General features: G+C 41.9%; 1 protein-coding gene across 38 annotated transcripts in view; it reads left to right on the forward strand.

Annotated features, from left to right (window-relative positions):
- The window catches only part of KALRN (kalirin RhoGEF kinase), a 777,940-nt gene that overhangs the window by 449,780 nt on the left and 308,284 nt on the right, over positions 1-19,876 (forward strand). For all 38 annotated transcript variants that reach the window (XM_089331826.1, XM_089331827.1, XM_089331831.1 and 35 more), the window contains one exon: positions 12,028-12,223. In XM_089331826.1, the coding sequence (XP_089187952.1) occupies positions 12,028-12,223 (196 nt within the window). The remainder of the gene's footprint in view (positions 1-12,027; positions 12,224-19,876) is intronic.

Consider the following 19,876-nt stretch of genomic DNA (forward strand, 5'->3'; position numbering starts at 1 on the left):
CCAAAGCAGGCCTACCGCCTAGACAGTTGGGAGTCTAAGAATGACTTCTTAACCATGTCACCAATGGCTGAGGTGAGCCAACTAATTTAAAAATTAGGATAGCAGGAGTTGTTGCACAAGTCTTCTTTTACTCAATAAAAATGGTGTATATATGGCTCCCACATTATAACCTAAAATGAGATCATCCCCACATAAAGTGAAACTTATCCCAAATTTATTTGGCAGATGTTTAAATCCAGGACCATGGCTGCATTCTTGACATAGCTCTTGAACATTTGGATACTAGACACAGTGACCCAGAGGGGAACGTGGCATTCTAGAGAGTTTTCCCTTTTTTCTCGTAGGTTCAGCTTCTTTCTCTGACAGTCATTTTAGATGAACTGGTTGTGATAGAAGAGATACTTCACCAAATGCTAATAATGTCTATGTTGTGATGGTAAGAATGTGGGTGATTCTTTTTTCTTTTTTTTTTTTTAAGATTTATTTATTTGTTTGAAAAACATAGTTACAGAGAGAGAGAGAGGGTGAGAGAGAGGTATCTTATCTTCTATCCACTGGTTCACTCCCTAAATAGTCACAATGACAGAAGCTGGGCTGATCAGAAGCCAGGAGCCTCTTCCAGGTCTTCCATGTGGTGCAGGGGCCCAAGCACTTGGACCAACATCCACGGCTTTCCAGAGCACATTAACAGGAAGCTAGACTGGAAGTGGAGTAGCCAGGAGTGGAACAAATGCCCATATGGGATGCTGGCACCACAGGCAGTGTGGCTTGACCTGCTATGCTACATCATTGGCCCCTTTTCCTTATTTTTGATACTTTCTTACATTTCCAAGTTTTCTATGGTAATAATGATTAAAAAGAAATAAAAAGTATTTTGGAAGCAAATACAGACTCCTTTTTGACTATGTAGCCTTTCAACAAAATAATTTTGAACTTGAAGCCATACACACACACACATCTATTTGTTCATAGATTATTAAAATGTTCACTAGCTAATAATCTCAAAACTCAATATGCCCTTCAGACCAAATTTAGCTTTTTCATTATAAGCTGTGGTTCTGTGTTTTACATAGTTTTCAGATAATTTTCATTTTTTTTTTCTTTTTTTGACCTGGCTTCTTGACAGAAGTGATTAGATTGTCATTGTTTTCTTACCCCCACAGTGTGGCTGACAGAATTCAAAATTTGCTTTTGCTTTTGTTACTAGTATAATCTTCAAGCTGAAATTCCTTTGTAAAAAACTTACTAAGCCACGTGTCTTTTTGTTTAAAAGATCAGTTTAAACTTCATAATAGATAAATCCATTTAACAAGACACATGAAAAGAGCAGTAATTAACAATATGCTGACAGTGATGAAGAAACAATCCACAGTCAACCCCTCTGAATTTTGGCACTCCTTCCTTCCCTAAGGAGCCCTCTGCAACCACACACTGCACAAAACCATCTGCCATATGGCCAGAGTGAGACTCCAACATGAATCTACTAACAAAAGTTTAGGGAAACTTCATATGGCTTTTATCTGATTAAATGATTTATGAGGGTATTTCAAAAAGTTTGTAGAATTAAAAGATAAGTTTAGGGGCAGGCATTTGGCCTACCAGTTAAGTTACCAGTTAGGATGTCCCCAGCATTGGAGTGCCTGAGTTCCATATCTACTCTGGCTCTTGATTCCAACTTCCTGCCAATATGCACCCTGGGAGGCAGCAGCTGCCACCTGTCTGGGAGACCTGAACTGAGTTTCTGACCCCCAGCTTCAACTTCCAGTTTTGCTGTCATGGATATTGTGGGCATTCGCAGAGTGACCTAGAAAATTGGAGCAAATTTCTCTCTCTCTCTCTCTCTCTCTCTGTTTGTGTGTGTGTGTGTGTGTGTGCCTTTCAAGAGATAAGTTTATTTTTATGTAAATATTTTTGAAATTCATGCATAGTTTTTTCTAACACACATTTTCCATGAGCTTCTTAAAGACCCCTTAAATGCCTGTTTATACAGGAAGAACTTTTCTGTCTTTTCAATAAATGATCTTGGGTACCTCTTGAGGTGGGCATACTCCTGTTGGAGAGTCCTAGAAATGATGCTGAGAAAGGTACTACATAGACTTTATGAAAAATATGGGCCACATTTATGGTTTTGCCTTTAAACTACTCTGTAATGGCAAACAAAGTTTGCTTGATGCACCTGAAAGTTTGTGAGTAATTAACCTGAGCAAGGAATGGAACAACCAACTCTAAATTATGGGATTCATATTATGACAAGTTGGGTCAGGTAAGGCAAGGAAGAAATGAAATTCAAGGAGGAAATTTCCGCCTAGAGAAGGGAGAGCTGACTGTAACTTACTGGTGGTCTCAACTCTTCAGCTGGTAGTGTGCAGAGTCCCTTAGCATTTTATATTAGAGATTGTTTAGTCAGCCTTCTACTTGTTTAAAAACTGAATGGAGTAAACATTTATTGAGCACCTGCTATGTACCAAAAACTTTGCTGGGCATTAAGGATACAACAGTCCAAGCAATTAGCAGCCTAGTTGTAGAGAAACATCTTCAGAAAACCATCAGGCAATGTGATAATTCTATGACAGAGGCTCACGTTACATATATGTGTGTATGTATGTATTTATTTATTTGAAAGGCAGAGTGACAGGGGAGAGAGTACACAAGAGATCTTCTATCCACTGGTTCACTCCACAAATGGCCACAATGGCTGGAACTGGGCCAGGCTGAAGCCAGTAGCCCAGACCTCCATTGGTCTTCCACATGGATGGCAGGGAACCAAGCACTTGAGCCATCCTCTGCTACCTTGCCAGGCACATTAGCAGGGAGATGAACTGGAAGCAGAGCAGCTGGGACTCAAATCAGTGCTCTGATACAAGTGGCAGCTTAATCCACTGCACCACAAAATCAGCTCCAAGTCTCACATTTTGTTTTTGTTTTTTTGTTGTTGTTGTTGGTTCTTTCTATTGTTATTTATTTAAAAGGCAGAGTTATAGAGAGAGAGAGAGAGGAAGAGGCAGATCTTCCATCTAATCTGCTTGTTCACTCCCCAAATGGCCAGAACAGCTATGGCTGGGCCAGACCAAATCCAGGAGACAGGAGTTTCTTCTGGGTCTCTCACACGGGTGCAGGGACCCAAGCACTTGGGCATCTTCTGCTTTCGTAGGCACATTAGCAGGGAGCTGGTTCAGAAGTGGAGCAGCTGGGACTTGAACTGGCACCCACATGAGATGCTGGTGTTGCAAGCAGCAGCTTTACCTGCTACGCACGGAGCTGGCCCCAAGGTTCACATTTTGATGAGAACACCGAATGGAGAATTCTTTATTCAGTCAGCTGCCCATGGAAGATTTTTCAGTGGGATTATACCTAGAAGATAGGTAAAAGTTGGTAGCCAGGATTTGGCATCCCTGAAAGGTACTCTGCACCCCCTTTTGGGATATCCACAGAGCCCAGATGCAGACGTGAGGGGGAAGGGAGAGATAAAGAGACACTTGGGATTCACTATTGTGTTGAACCAGTCTCCACCTTTTTATACTTTAATTGTTGTTCCGTTTCAGGAGTGGAAGTGGGAGTGGGATTCTGTCCCTTCTTTTGTTTAGAAGCCTTAAAAATATCTGAAAATATTTATCAGAGTCCTTTTTTCCTTTATCTGAAAAATCATGAAATTATAAGAAGATTATGTGTGTGAATTCTGCAGTCCCCTCCAACTTCAAAAGTCCTCTGACTACTTCTGTTCATTGTCGGCCCTGCTCTGTAGTATGCATCCTCAGTATAACCAGCAGGATTGGTCTCTAACTAGTGTCTTGGTCTCCCTGTGGTGAAGGGACTCTAGTTGGCTGTGCTCAGCTTACATGCACACACCATGGATGTTTCCTGTTCAGGGTTGTGGTGCTGTCTCAAGGCAGCCCAAGATAGGTGCCTTTTCAATGAATTCATCACCTCTGTCTGGTCTATGTTTGTGGTCACTTTAAAGCCCCTGGTATTTTCAAGGTAAGTACATCCAATACATTGACTTTTTAAATTTTATTTAATTTTCCCCTCAATTTTTACTTTTTTTTTGGCATAGTTATTCATCCTATGAAAGTAAATTTATATTATTACCAACCGTTCAAAATGTTGGCCAGGTCAAGGATATATGGTGATTCACTGGAGGTTCTCCTCTGGATGTCGCAGCCCTGAGGCTGCACAGTCTTTGTCTGCTGTGAGTTGTCTTCCAGCCCAACTTCATCACTGTTTCTCCTGTAGGTACAGAGTGAGATTCTGCAAAGCTTTGCCATTTTCCATGTTTGCAAGTTGCCATATCCTCCTACAGAATAACTATATCAAGAAAGAAAATAAGATCTATTTGAGATAATACGTGTGGATTCTTCCTGGTGATCAGTGTAACATTTTCTAAATGTACCCAGTTCCTTTGAGAAGGAAATACAGGATAAATGTAATGAAGTAAACCTAATTCCCCACAAAATAATTATTTGACACAGTCTTCCGCTAAACATTTTTCAAATTGATTTCAGAATCATTGTGATGTTTCATCTTCCTTTAAAAACTCCTTTCGCAATTATTTACACAGCTTTATTATTCTAGCAAGCCATCTGTTTTCAGGAAATCAAGGATCTCTAACAGACACTTTCCGGTCATTCTATATTGGGCTGGGTCTGAGCCTGTGGGCCTGAATTCAGGTAGCATTGTCAAGGTTCAAATGCTGTGTGGTCCTCCTTTCTGGTAACTATGCAGAAGGGAGCATGTAAAGGAACAACACTATTATTTAGCTTGCAAGGAGAAAAGGACATTCCAGCACTCAAGCATTTCGGGTACTAGAATGAATGGCAGCATATGTGGTAGGAACTCTTCAACAAAGGGAGGCACTTTTGAAAACAGAATAGAATTCCATAAGTCTCAAATTGATGAGGTAAAGTTATAGACTGAATTCCTCCTCAGGATACCCTCCAATGCTGTTTACAAAGCCATGGTCATATCAAAGACTTCAGTATTAATCATAATGATGCTGAAGAAAAGAACTTGAAATTGGCAATAAAAATGATACAGTTATCCAAATTATCCAGTTGGAATATAAATTATTTAATTGAACATTGGAACTAATCAATTATAACATCTTGCAATTTGTTCTTACATTATTTTGCCAAAAATTTGAAACTGGAGTGGATTTCTTTACTGCCCTGTTCCTTGGATTTTCCAGAAAATGCTTGCAATATCCTCAAAAGTCTTGATATAGCTGTTTAAATATTTTAACTCTTCAGACAGATTATATGTTTCTGAAATGGAAGGAAATGATATGATGCCTTTAAAATAATCTGTTTTAGAATTCACAAATCTCATCATTTTATAAATTGGCTAACAAAAAGGAATTTAACACTATACTGGACAAGAAGCATAAGTGACCATGGTAATTTAACTTACTTTAGTTTCAAAGTAAGAGATATAGATATATCATACAAATCCATATATATAAACATACAAACAAATTATAGAGAAAATAGCTCTTTCCAATGCAATGGAATAGTCTTTTCAGCTACAGTTTATTTTTCCCTCTCAGCTAGCTCTTATAGGCCAATGGAGAATATTTAGCTTTCACTTTTCTCATTTAATAAAAACAATGACATCATAACATAAAAAGATACTCATTGTGTAATAGGCAACCCATGCATTTCTGCAGCATTCCATCACTATGAAGTGTCAAGGGTCCTAGTTCCCCACTGTTGCTAGGAATGGGATTGAACCTTAATATATGCAACATGTGTAATGTTGCTTAATCTATATAGTCACCTGCTGAGGGCAGGAGTGCCATCTTCAAAACTGCAAAGTTTAGGGCTACATTTCCTGGGCTTGAAACCTGTGTCACTAACTTTACTCATCACTTAACCATAAGCAGTTACTTAAGGTCTTGAAATCTGTTTTGTCATCTGAGAAATGAGGGTGAGAATAGTATTTCCCGGTTGTGAAGATTTCGTGTGTGTGTGTGTGTATGACATTTTTAAGCAAAGCTCTTGGCACTTAATTAGCACTTAATAACTTATTGCATTAGAGTCACCATTATTATTATTCAGAACATACTTTTATATATAAATGTGCTTCCATGTTTTAAGCAATTAAGCACCCATCATTTTCTTTCCGTTTTCTCATCTGTTACTGATTAGTATGAGAGGACCCCTAGGGTTCATGTAGAGCCCTGCTGTGGGAACTGAAGGCATTTGGTGCTGCCATTTGGAGAACCTGCCTGTGTAGGGAGCAGGTGACACATCTCTGCTGTAGCTGTAATCCTTCTGATCATACCCAAGACCAGATTACAATGTGTCTGCTGTTCCTGACAGAGAAACCAGAGAATCCCAGATTGATAACATTGCCCTTATACTGAGCAATCAGTCTATTTTTTAAAAAAAAAGTATTATTGGAGTTTAAAATTTGAGGGATGTCATTGTGTTTTCTTATAAGGGTAAATTATGCCAGATGTTGATATAAGGCCACAACCACACAATTAATCTATTGATTTGATCAAAAACACATGATTAATTTAAAAAGTTCATGTGGAGTGAGGAAGGATAAACTGGCACTTCTCTCTCCAGTCAGCTCTCAGAGCAGTCTTGTTGATGTAATGCCAGGCTTAGGAACATTTCACTTCATTGTTAAATGCAGCTCTGCCGCCACCAGCATAGACCATGCCGAGACAATGCAAAAAACTAAATTCTCTGTGCGTTCATTTCCTCCTCAAGTTGATAGGTCAAATGCTTAACTCACTATTCCGTAATGAATGCACAATGCAAAGTAAAGTATCTTCTTTAGCCGTATCATCATCTTCATCACAGTCATCAACATCTAAAAATGATCTGAAGGAAAGAACAGCACAGGGAGATTTCCAACTCTGTGTTAATGAAGAACTGAGTTGTTGAGAATAGGCCACAGGAAGTGGAAGAGAAAGAGGCAAGTGAATTTTGATTCAGGCAGATAGAGAATGAAACACTTAGGGAAAGGAGTTAAAGGTATTTGTATGCATAAACACGAGAAAGACCCAGAGAACTGGAAGATGCCTTTTGAGAGAGCTCTGTGTGAACTGAGATCAAAGTGGCTGCTAACTAACTCATCTCTGATGGATCGATTTTTGGCAGCCGAATACTGAATTTGGTGACTCTTATCTGGCAGGAAAGCCTTGGAATTTTTTTCTGAATGAGCCTTCTAATTTCCTCTTACCTTGTCCTTTTTTTTTTTTTTTTTAAGTTTCTCCTCTGATATCCCGTATTTCTGTATCTAGAGTACACAATTGTGGACTAGAAATATTGCCAATGTATCCCTCAAAGAAGTCATCATATCCTAACCCTGCAATTAATTCAGGACAGTGAGGGGCCAGAGGCCACCAGAGCCAAGAGGGAAACTGAGCAGGCCAAGAGCTGAGAGGGAGGTAATTGAGTGGAGGAGAAAGCAAAATAGGTTGACTGAAAGCCGTTTGCCCCCTGGGGACATTGAATTCCACCTTTCATTCATTTGGTCCAGGCCCTAGTTTCTGGCCTGAACTAATTCTCTCTAAATGCAGTTAAATAACCACATTCATTCCCTGTGAAAGTTTTTCTTTTTGCAGCCTTGTGTCTGTGTTAGCAAACGAACCCACATTCCATGTTAGAAGATGAGCCAAAGGAAAACATCTGGGCCTGGGAGTTTTCATGAAATTCTTCATGCCAGAGGACTTGTTTTGAAGCATGGTCAGGACTTAAACATACTGAGAGAAGGGACGAGCATTTCAGGGCTATTGGATCAGGGAAGGAGGCTGTAAGGGGTAGGACTCACTCTCAAGATTGACAGTAAACTCACTAGTTCATGACAGAAGTGCTTGAGGTAAGCGTGGAAAGAGAGATGTGTCCATTAGCAGTAAGGTAAGCTGCACCTTTAAAAACAGATTTTTCTTTAAAAAATAAATAAAAAGCATCTAATATGCCAGCCTTGTACCCCAGAAGGAAGGTGGGGAGGAGGAACCCCATAGGAGAATATTCTTTGAGGAAGCAGAATTCACTCAGGGAAGAGAATAAACTCCAGCAAAGATTAAAAATGTGCCGGTCAGACTAAATGAAGACTGTGGGCACCAGTGCTTGGGAGGAACAGGAGGAAGGTCATGTAGATCCACGAAGGTTTGAGTCAGGCTGTTCTGTTGGGTAGCCCCTTGAAATCATCATTTTTCAATCATGATAGACTTTTGCTCTTGTCAGGTGAGGAGGGAGGAGGAAGGAAAGGAGAGGGAAGAAGAGAAAGTAGAAACGCTGGAGTAGAATCCTGGACACATTGCACATTCGATTTAGATTCCAGTTCCCAAGACACCAGACGTCTAAGCCTCATTCTTCTAACGCACCTCAGCCTTCCCCTGCTTTCCGCACCTGAACTCTTCCCACACCTTTCCTTGCCTTGGGACCACTTTGATATCTTTCTGCAAAGAAGAAAACATTCATCATAGAGTCAGTTTCATGGAAACAAAACAAAAACTAAAATGGAAAGGAAAGGCAGACTTTCTTTTCAAGCTTGTTTTCTGAGGTTTTTTTCGGTCCCCTAATTTCCCATAGTTACTAGGCAAGGAATGAACTAGAAATTGTGGTTTGAGCCATTTTCAGTATATCACCTCTTAAACAGATTATGTCTACAATATATGAAGTACTCTTACAAATCTATAATAAAATATAATTAACCCAGGGGCAGACATTTAGCCTAGCAGTTAAGATGCCATCAGGATACTCGAGTCCCAAATCAAAGTACCTGGGTTCCCTTCCCGGTCCTGGCTCCTGATTCCAGCTTCCTGATACTGCAGGCCCTGGGAGGCAGTAGCAATAGCTCAAATTTCTGCCAACTACATGATAGACCTGGATTGAGTTCCTTGTTCCCAGTTCCATATTAGTAGATGGGATCTCTTTCTCTCTGTGTGTCTGTCCCTAAAATAATAAATTAATAAATATGATGAACCTAGTTTTTAAAAGGCAAAAGGCTTGAAAAGAATTATCTTACATGTACAGAGGACCAATAAACATCGGAAAATGTGTTTGACATCATTAGTCATCAGGGCAACATGAGTCCATAATGAGCTAGCATCTCATGCCCACTAGCGTAGATGAAGTTAAATAGACTGATAATGCCAAATAATGAAGATGTAGAGAAACTGGAACTTTCATACATTGCTACTGAGAATGTAAACTGTCACAATAACTTTAAAAAACTCTCTGACAGTTTCCTATAAAGTTAAATATATACCTGCCCTTTGACCCTATAATTCCATTCCTAGGTAATCACTGAAGAACAGTGATTTCTATGCTCACAGAAAGATCTGTAGAAAAATTGTCACCTCAACATTATTCTCAATAGACAAATACTGGAAACGACCAAAAAGTTAATCAGCAGGAGAATAGATAAACAAATTATAGTTATCTATACCATGGAATATCATTCAACTATAGCAAGGAATCAAAAGTTGATACAACATGAATGAATTTCAAATACATCATGTTGAACAAAAGAGGCCAAACATAAAAGAGTGCATACTGTATGATTTCAATCATACGGAATCCAAGAATAGGCAAAGCTGTATCTATGATGTTAGAAATCAGGAAGTGGTCCCTGGAGTGGGGGTTGAGGGAGGGCAGAAACTGACTGGAAGGGACATGAATAGAGTCTCAGGGTCACACACAAACAGAGAGAGAGAGAGAGAGAGGTGATAGCTACACAGGCATATAAAATTATAAAAATTCAGAGCTGAATCCTTAAAATTTGTATATAAATTATATTTATTTTTTAAATATAAGAAGTAAAAGCATTGGCCTATTAATCTTGTAAATTCTCTCATAAATTGCAAATCAATTTTCTTCTCTATTTAACCCCTCTCTAGTTAGAGAATAAAGTACTTTCCAAAAATGAGGCTATAACAGAAACATGTTTCTGCTACCAATCTATAGTTCCCAGATCTACCAAGAACTTCCTACAATGAGTAGATACTATGTCTTCCTGTCGAACTTAGTGAATCCCGGAGTTAAAAAGATATAGGGGCAAGAGGTGGGATCGCAGGGCAGTGAGGGTGGTATTTTTACAGTTCTCCCATATCTTCTTCAAAGAGAGCAACTACACTTTCATGTGTTTCTATTTTGCTTGAAGAAAGGTCTTACTGTTAGACGACAAATGGAATCCTGTGACGCAGACAGCAGCCCCTGTGAAGCACTGCCTGGTGTTCCCATTCCAGCGAGCGTAGTCCCCACACAGAATGAAGAACGCCTCTCCCACTGGCCTCAGGCTGGGCTTTCTTTTCCCTGTGCTCCAGTGCCCCTGCAGCAGCAGCACTTAGTAACTGGGAAGGAGATATCAAGGCTCCTGGTGCTGCAGAGACAATGGAAGAACCAATTATGGATATCAGCAAAACTTTTTTTTTTTGACAGGCAGAGTGGACAGTGAGAGAGAGAGACAGAGAGAAAGGTCTTCCTTTGCCATTGGTTCACCCTCCAATGGCCGCCACGGCTGGCGCGCTGCAGCCGGCACACCGCAGCCAGCGCACCGCGCTGATCCGATGGCAGGAGCCAGGTACTTATCCTGGTCTCCCATGGGGTGCAGGGCCCAAGCACTTGGGCCATCCTCCACTGCACTCCCTGGCCACAGCAGAGAGCTGGCCTGGAAGAGGGGCAACCGGAACAGAATCCGGCACCCCGACCGGGACTAGAACCCGGTGTGCCGGCACCACTAGGTGGAGGATTAGCCTAGTGAGCCGCGGCGCCGGCCTTCAGCAAAACTTTTAAAAGGTGGCAAAACAAAAGTAGCCAGACACTACATGCAAGTTACATTCAACTGTGTGGCTGCCTCTTACCCTGCAACCTAGCAGAAATGAGATTCACCATAACAAAGTCTGCTGAACCAGGGGTATATGCTTAGACTGCTTGAGCAGACTGCAAATGTGTAACCTGGGTGAGACTTTATTTGAAAAAGATGATGAGTACCTATGCTATTGCCTTCACAGAGCTACTGTGGGGGAGAAGGGGATATGAGATAACAGATCTGAAAACCACATTTAAGAAGTTTTAATTTTGATTCAAGTATCAGGAGGAATGATTATCTAATTCTGTATCGCTAAGATCCTATTCTGTGGATGACCACGTAGATCGTAAAAGAGCTAAACTGGACTTAGTCTTGTGTGCAGAGCTGAAAGTAGAGTAAGTGAAATCATGTGAGTTAGGGGGTGGAGCAATAAAACCTTAGCAAATTCACAGGAGGACAAGTTTTCCATTTATTACATGGCTCAGTCCTTATTAAAATCATTAATGTCTTTCAATTGATTAACATCTGCTTCAATTTTCAGAGACAGCACACTTACACGTTATGTAGTTGCTATTTCCAGGCATCAGCTTTTGTAATAAAGGGAGAGGATACTGCACAATGGAACACAGGGACCATGAGGGAACCCTTGGGTTAGCTCTACACCAACTCATTAACCAATTGTGTCACCTTGGGCCATTCCCCAGGCTTCTCTAGCCTTGGCTTCTGAATAGACGCTCCACTGTTTAACTTCTGAGAACCTCTTCATTTGGGAAAAATTTTTAGATCAATAGTTGTGAGAAGGTGTGCAAAGTGTTTGCAGTCAGTTGAAGAACTGAACCACATCTGAAACTTTGCTCCTTGCCAGCAAGGTGAACTTTGGGCAGATCACTTCATCCATCTGAGAGGAAGTCAACAAGATGGACCTGGAGCTTTCTGGCTGCCTGCCTCATTGGGTCATGGGGGCTTTGAATGAGATGGCGTATACAAATCATTAGAAACCACCATTCAAAATACATGTATTAGCTACTATTCCTTTGCTGTTGCTATAGACATCGAAACATGCAGAGAATATTTTAAATCCACCTATCTATGATTGTGTGGCAGTGTTGCTTAAATATATTCTAAGGGTCAAAGAGATTTGACACCTCTCTTCAGAAGGGTGGATTAGTTATTAAGACATGGAGTGAGCTTCAACTTAGCACAGCCTAGAAGTCTCTCATGAACCCAGTGAGCCTGAACAAAATGATGGTGGTTCCCACACAGGTGACTGCAGAGCTAGATGCCTGGAATGAGGACCTGCTCCGGCAGATGAATGACTTCAACACGGAGGATCTGACCTTGGCAGAACAGCGGCTACAGCGGCACACAGAGCGGAAACTGGCCATGAACAACATGACCTTTGAGGTCATCCAGCAGGGCCAGGATCTACACCAGTACATCATGGAGGTCCAGGCATCAGGTAGGCACTCTACCATTCTTCTGGGGGCAGGGGGGATGATATAAGCAAGAATACAAGTTTGCCTCCCGGGATCATTTCCATGCTATTTTTCATTTTATTCCTACAAAGAACAGAAAAAATTTACCCCTGTGTAAGAATGAAATTGAAACCATGAGAGCTGAAGAAGCTTGTCCAAGATTATCCTATTAGGCTGTAGTAGAGATAGGAATAGGGCCAGGGTCACCCAGCACTACAGAGAGAATGGGGGAACCAGCGACTGAAATGAGCAAAAATTTTTTAAAAATAGCTTGAAAAAAATCACAGGCAGCCAGACACACATGCAAATTGTATTCAGGTGCATAGTTGCCTCCTAGTCTGCTCCCTGCTCCATCCCCGAAGGGAGTCTCCTGCCCTGCCCTCCACTACCAGATGGCCTCCTAGTCTCCATGCTTTGGAGTCCTCAATTTTTATCATTGGTTTGTGGATGAAGGTAAGTACTGCTGATAAAAAATTTATGGCAGCATCATATAATTTTATACCTTCTCAGAGACGTGGCTGTTACCCAGATTTAACTTCTTTTCCTGCTCAAGGTTTACTCAAAATTTATCTGACAAGTGCATGATACTTTATGTTCTGCCTGCTGCTCTCCAAGATGACCTTTGAGGTTAGAACTAGAGAGAACCTTTAGTGATCCCCAAGTACAGCTAGGCCACAAGGAAAGAAGCCACGCACCTTGTTGCGTATTGGTGGCATGCTGAAACCAAGGTCTTCCACTATCCACCCACCGTGTTGCCCTCCCTCCCAGAGCCTTATGGCTCAAGCTCCTCATTCTCCAATATGAAGTGGACAGTTGAGACCATCAAGTCTTAAAAACACAGTTGGGGGGTGGGCTTTTGGCACTTAGTTAAGTCACCACTAGGGATGCCTGCATCCCCTATCAGAGCGCCTGGTTCAAAACATTTCTACTTACTATTCTCCTGATTCCAACTTCCTGCTGAAACACACCTGGGAATGGTGTTGGCTCAATACTTGGATCCCTGACACCCACATGGGAACCCTGGATTGAGTTCTGGGCTCCTGGCTTTGGCCTGGCCCAACTCTGACTGTTGCAGGGTATCTGGGGAGTGAATCATCAAATGGAAGATCTATTATCTCTCTCCCCTACTCCCTCTCCCTCTCTGCCTGTCAAATTAAAATTAAAATAGATACATAAAATTTCAAAAAAAAAAAAACAACACAGTTGGGCCATGTCCCTGCTTACTGTTAAGAATATTAACAGTCATGAGATTTTCAGGGGACCTTGGCAGAGTTACTGGACTTTAGGATACTTGTGTTTTATTTTGCTGTGTAGTTGTTAGTAACCCAAAAAGCTAAATATTTTACCAGCATTCAAAGGAACTTCACTTTAAACCAAAGGAGAGAAAAACCAGAAAATTCTGTTCACTTTTGTCTGCATGGTGTTTCCTTGAGTTTTCATTTGTGTTATAAAGAGATTACAGCTGTCTATAATATCTGGACCCAGAAGATCTGGGCCAGGAAGGGCCACTCACCTTTTAGCTTGGGGATTTTTTTTTTAAATGCAGTGCCCGGGCCTCATGCCCAGATATTCTGATTTAACTCTCTCTGAGTGAGACTTGGACATCAGCAAAAAACTCCTTCAGTGATTCACCTGTGCAGCCAGGCTGTGACCCAATGCTTTTCATGACAAATCAAAACAGCTACTGTCTGTAGATTGACCTAGGACACTGGCTCTCAAGGCGTGGTCTCCAGTTCAGCAGTGTCAGCAGAACATGAGAACATGTTTGAAAATGCAAGTTCAAAGGTGCATCCCTAAAACCCATCACATCAAAGTATCTTTGGATAGGGCCCGAAATTCTCTGCTTCCACAATCCCTCCAGGTGGTTCTGCTGCACCAGACCTTCTACTCAGGATGAGCCCTGGACAAGCAGCACTGCCTGGCAGCTGCATTGCTAAAGTGTGGACTCACAGGCTTTATCCAAGACTTGTGAGTCTGAGTCTGTATGTTGACAAAACTTCCAGGTAAACCATGTGCAATGTAAAATTTAAGAAGCAGTGTTCTAGGACACAGATTGTACTTTTGGGGGACTTATTAGGAAAGGTGGAAGCAGTAGTATGCCCTCCCTGTGATTGAGAATCTTGTCTGGACTCAGGGCCTCACCTTCTGGCTTGCCCTTGTGATGCACACTATCGCTGTCTGTCTGGGGAAGACTATACCCCTTGAGAAAATGCCTAGAAGACACAGTGCTGAGGACGGATTCTGGGCAGAGAGCTATGCAACAAGGTTCACCTTTCACCCCTCAGAATGTATGTGGCAGACAAAGAGCTTTGTCTGCTTGCAGAGCTGCACCAGGGTGCAGACATGACCTTGGCAAGCCAACCTCTATCTCCGAGAGCCAAGTATCCATGGTAACAGAAAGACTGCTGGGAGCTGGCAGTCTCCAAGGACTGCTTGTGACGGGGGTTGGCTGAGTTTGGTGTCCACCTTAGCCATGAGGGCTGAGTGGGTGAAAATACCCCAGGCAAATTGTCTGCCCATCCCCACAGTTTCCTGTCCTAGAAATGAGCTTCTTTATTTTTTTTTAACTTTTATTTAATGAATATAAATTTCCAAAGTACGACTTATGGATTACAATGGCTTCCCCCCCATACCGTCCCTCCCACCCACAACCCTCCCCTTTCCCACTCCCTCTCCCCTTCCATTCACATCAAGATGAAATGAGCTTCTTTAAATGTGGCTTGATTGGCCCCTCCACCCTCCTTGCTGATGCTAGCTGTTCTCTCCACTGCCACAGCTACTTTTCAATCTGGATTGCCCCATGAGGCTTCAAAGGGGATGAATCCAGGGATTTCAGGACACTCACTCCCTGTCAATGTCTGCCTGCTCCTGCAAAGAAGACGTCTATCTCACCTCTGGGCTTGCAGTGGGGTGCGGGTGGGGATTAGAGTAACAACAGAGCATGGCGGAGGTGAAGTTAGAACGGGGGTGAAACACAGCTGAGCCCAACTCCCCAACCATGACCTAGAAATGAGGACTTCAGAGACATAGAACTGAGGCAATAAATGGCTCAGGCATTTACAGTGTTTGTCTAATGAACTACATTTGGATTAAAGGTAACATAAACTGTTGTCCTAGAAAAAGGACAGTTAACAAAATAAGACTTTGTTTTTAGACCACCATGGTAAATTAATTAATGATTTATATTTTGATTTGTAAATTTACAGTAAATGCAACTTGGGATGTTGCAAACATTTCTTTTCTAAGATTTATTTACTTATAAGTCATAATTACAGATAAAGAGAGAGAGAATTTTGATTGATCTTCCATCTGCTGGTCTACTCCCCAAATGGCTACAACAGCTATGGCTAGGCAAGGTTGAAACTGGGACCCAGGAGCCTCCTCCAGGTCTCCCATGTGGGTGTAGGGGCCCAAGCACTGGGGCTATCATTTGCTGCTTTCCCAGGTGCATTATCAGGAAGCTGGATCAGAAGTGGAGCAGCTGGGACTCGAACCAGAGCCCAAGTGGCATGCTGGCACCGCAGACAGTGGCTTAACCCACTGCACCACATTGCTGGCCCCAGTGAACACTTAGTTTCAAATGTGAGGTTTGTAACATTGAGCCAGGCTCTACTGAATCCTTCTGATGTACCAACAGTTCCAACCAAAGCAAAAGCACTAGATTAAGTCAATATCAATAGAGATGAAGGCAAATAGAAACAACTTCTTAATTTATTCAAGTTTTTACCTCGCTGTAGCTTTATCTGTTTCAGCCTCAGGTTGGGAGGTGGTAGGTTTTGCTGGGAAGAACTAAGTTTGGGAGAATGTGCTAGATGAATTCAAGAGCCTCTTGCACTCCCCGTGAGCAGCCTGGAAGTCCCTTTCCTTTCTCGTTAGACCTCAGTCTCCTCTGTCCAGTGCAGCAGGTGGGCCTTCCAGCTTTCACCTGTATGACTCAGCCAAACCCCCCCCCCATTATGCCACAGGTTTTCCTTCTCTCTGATGAGATTGACCACATGTTTGTATCCTCCTTAGGAATAAGACAAATGCTGCATGTCCTGTAGATATATTGCCTTTGTGGTTTAATCAAAGCATCAAGTTCTCTCTTTTTGTAAGATTTTTAAATCTTACAAAATCTTTGGACTCTATGGCAATGATGCTTAAAATTTACTGTGCCTGAGAAGAATCCAGCTCCAGCATTTGCAAATACTGCAAATAAATTGTTAAATAATGTTTTGTGAGGATCACTCTTCTCCCTGAGCAGAGATTAAGAGCACAGGCATGAGAGGAAATCCTGAGTTGAAATCTCAGCCACAGCTTTCATTAGTGGGATGTCTTTGGGCATGGTACTCAGTCCCAGGAAGCCTTCCCTTCCCCTGAAAACTGGTGATCACCAGAGTACCTGCCACCTGGAGTCTCTGTGAGGGGCCTGTGGGATAATACAAGAGCATGCATAGGGTTCAGGAAGGCCCAACTACTGTCCTTACACACGCTGGGGCCTCTGAGTTATTGACATTCCTGTAGCTTTTCCAGTGGCTCCAGAGTAGGACCCTTTTTTCTCTTGACCTTCCCAGCATCCAGCAGAGTGGTTACATCTTGCACACAGCAAACTCTCAATAACAACATTTGCTGAATTAATCACAGGTGAACCTCAGTGTAGGTGGAAGGGTGAAACAGATGTAGGTAAAAATAATGGACCACAAGTATCTTATTTGTGTTGTAAAAGGAGAGGCCTATATTTTTTCAAAATGGATGCTACTCTGAGGGTAATAGGAATGTGGATGTGGTGGGGGCTGAGTGCAGGAGAAGAGAACTTTGATGTGAAACAGTGGTTCTCAGCCTGGCTGTGGATTTAGAATCACCTAGTGGACTTCTTTTAAAAAGTAGTGTCTGGGCCCCACCCCTCAGGGAGTCTTAACAAGTGGTCTAGGGCAGGCCCAGATATTTTTAAACTCCCAGGTGATTCTGTGGTACAGCCAGGGTTGAGAACACTGCTCTAAAAACCTGATTAAAGGACTTCGTAATCTCTGACTTGGGTGTTGTATACAGAAGAAGTGACACAGAAAGAGTAGGGAGAGGAGGAGAAAAGAGAAAAGATGTTCTTTATGAGACAGACACAGAAATTTCAACACACTGACAACTAAAAGCCATGCTTACAGGATGGACCATGTGGCCAGGAATATAAATTCTGACCCATGAACTATAGCCATGTCTCTCCTGGAAATTATCTCAAATGTCCCAGTCATGGGGTCTGCCCAGGACGTGGTGGGTTTTTTTTTTCTCCCCAGAAACCCTTTAGTTAAGGAATACAGACTTCATACATTTCACAATTACAACTTCAGGAGCATGGTGATTCTTTTTTAAAGTTCTCCAATTGACTCTAACATGAGCCAGGGTTGAGAGTACTGGTCTAATAGCATTCAAACCACCATAGTTTTTTTTAATATTTATTTATTTGAAAGTCAGAATTACAGAAAGAGAGAGATCTTCCATCTGTTGGGTCATTCCCCAAATGGCTGCAATGGCCAAGGCTGGCCAGTATGTTTGGGAGGTGTAAGAGAGAGGGTTAATATTTATTAGGTCCATCTAGAGTAAGTCTTCTTGCGTTGTTGAAGAGTGGCAGGAGCAGTGGGCATCATCTTCATCATTTTACTCCTTGTGTTCATCTCACATAAAATAATACCACGTGATAGATGAACATACAGGGGCTGGGTCTCAGGGAAGCAGAGAACCTGTCCTGGAAGAAGTTCTAACCCGGTGGCAGGCCTCTTTAATGAGTTACCACGCTTAGAGAGCCTATTTGCATGCAGGTGGCAGGGGTGAGCCAAGAGCTTCACAGAGAAAGATACTTTGCCCAGGCCTGGCATACTAAACACTGGACACACACACAGAATGGAAACGAGCTGGAATAAATCTGCATTGTGACTGCAAGTGAGGAAGAGCTTCTACTTCTGTTGATAGACCTTAAACTTCATTTCCAGAAAGTAAACATGGGGGTCAGGAGTCATCCCACCTTTCCTAGCACTGCAGTGGTAGAATTTTTTCTTTCTTGTTTTTTATTTCAGTAAAGGAGAAGGTCTACCTCATCCTTTTGGTGACTGAAAATAGTAACTTGAGGGAGTTGGCTGGCAAAAGCACAATCAGTTCTTTTCTGTCTCCAGGAGATATTTCAGGATCTGGGACTTGGAATTATGAAATGACAGAAAAAATAAACATGAAAAGCTTCTGAAATTATTATCATGTAGCACCAGAAAAAAAAAACTTCTTCCCACTCTCCCATATTGTCCTTATATAAAACACTATTTTTGCCTCCAGAAATGAATCTCCCTTGGTGTGTACAGACTTTCCTTACACTCCTCCAACTGTGCTGCAGGTGTATTTGTGGCAGCAGTGATGAATTTCTGATTGTGTGAGTCAGCAGGATGGGGAAATCTCCAAAAGGAGGCTTATTTTTTAGGTGCCTATATATTCAGATTGGTGGGTTGCTCTGCGTTTGATCCCCATGGAAGTACACTTCCCTCTGGTGACTTCACTGCTGGTCTTTTGAGCCTGAACTCTCATACTCTTTGGCTCTCTATTCTTCAGCTTCTCAGACCAGGTGTCAGCATCAGGACCACAGCTACAATGGGTCGTAGATTATAGGATGAGGAACCAGGAAAAGGATTTGGACTGAACAAAGAGGATACAGAGCCAGATGGAGTCAGGGATCAGAATAAGCAAGTAATCCAAAGTTAGAATTTTCCCAAGGCTTAGAATCTGAGCAAACAAGTAGACTATCAGAATTGTTTTAGGTAAGAGTTAGGAACCCAGAAAATCATGTGACTATAATAATCTATATTTATTGTTTGCATGTGTCATGTGTGTGTGTGTGTGTAAGAGAGAGAGATGCTTCACATGCATTATCTCATTGAATCCTACCAACAAATTTAGGAGGTAGGTAACTTATGAAGTAGGTAGATATGTAAAATCCTATTTACATACAAGGAAAATGAAGCTTTTGAGAGAATAGGTAACTTGTGCAAGATCAAGATTCTAACCCAGGACTGATTCCAAAGCTAGTATACTTTTCATGTAGTCTTCAAGAACCAAGTAAGACATCAAATTCAAGTCACAAGCAGACAAAAGAACTTCGATAACTAGGGAGTCCCTTTGCTCCATCTCAGAGATGATTACACTTCCAAAGGCAGAAATCCACTGGAGGAGTTTCTGCCTGGGGCCTGCTGGTGGTAGGGTATGAGTAGGAGCCATGTGTGATGGGGAGGAAAGTTTGTGCACACCTGTGCTCATGTACTGGGAGAGGTATATAGAAAAGCAAGACAGGAGGTTGGCATGGAATGGAGCCACAGCTCCCGACAGGCAGATAGTGACTCAAAACAAGTCAGGCAGTTGGCAGTTTATTAATGTTGGGTGGTTTTTCCATAAATATTGATAACACTTGTCAGTGACTGACTGGGGTTGCTAATTGCTTTAAATCAATAGAAAAAAATGAGCATACTTTCCTCGTGTGTTCACAACTTCAGTGTAACGGCTTTTCCAAATGGATAACATTCAGTCTCCCTGTGGCACTGTGGCCGTAGTTTATTATGTGTGTTTGAGAGCTAGCAGGTATTTCTAAGAGCTGCTTTATTAGTAGTTGGCTAATAAAATCATCACTACCC

Source organism: Oryctolagus cuniculus, chromosome 4 (assembly GCF_051225735.1).
Source record: "Oryctolagus cuniculus isolate XC-2025 breed Fujian yellow rabbit chromosome 4, ASM5122573v1, whole genome shotgun sequence".
Classification (NCBI taxonomy): domain Eukaryota; kingdom Metazoa; phylum Chordata; class Mammalia; order Lagomorpha; family Leporidae; genus Oryctolagus; species Oryctolagus cuniculus.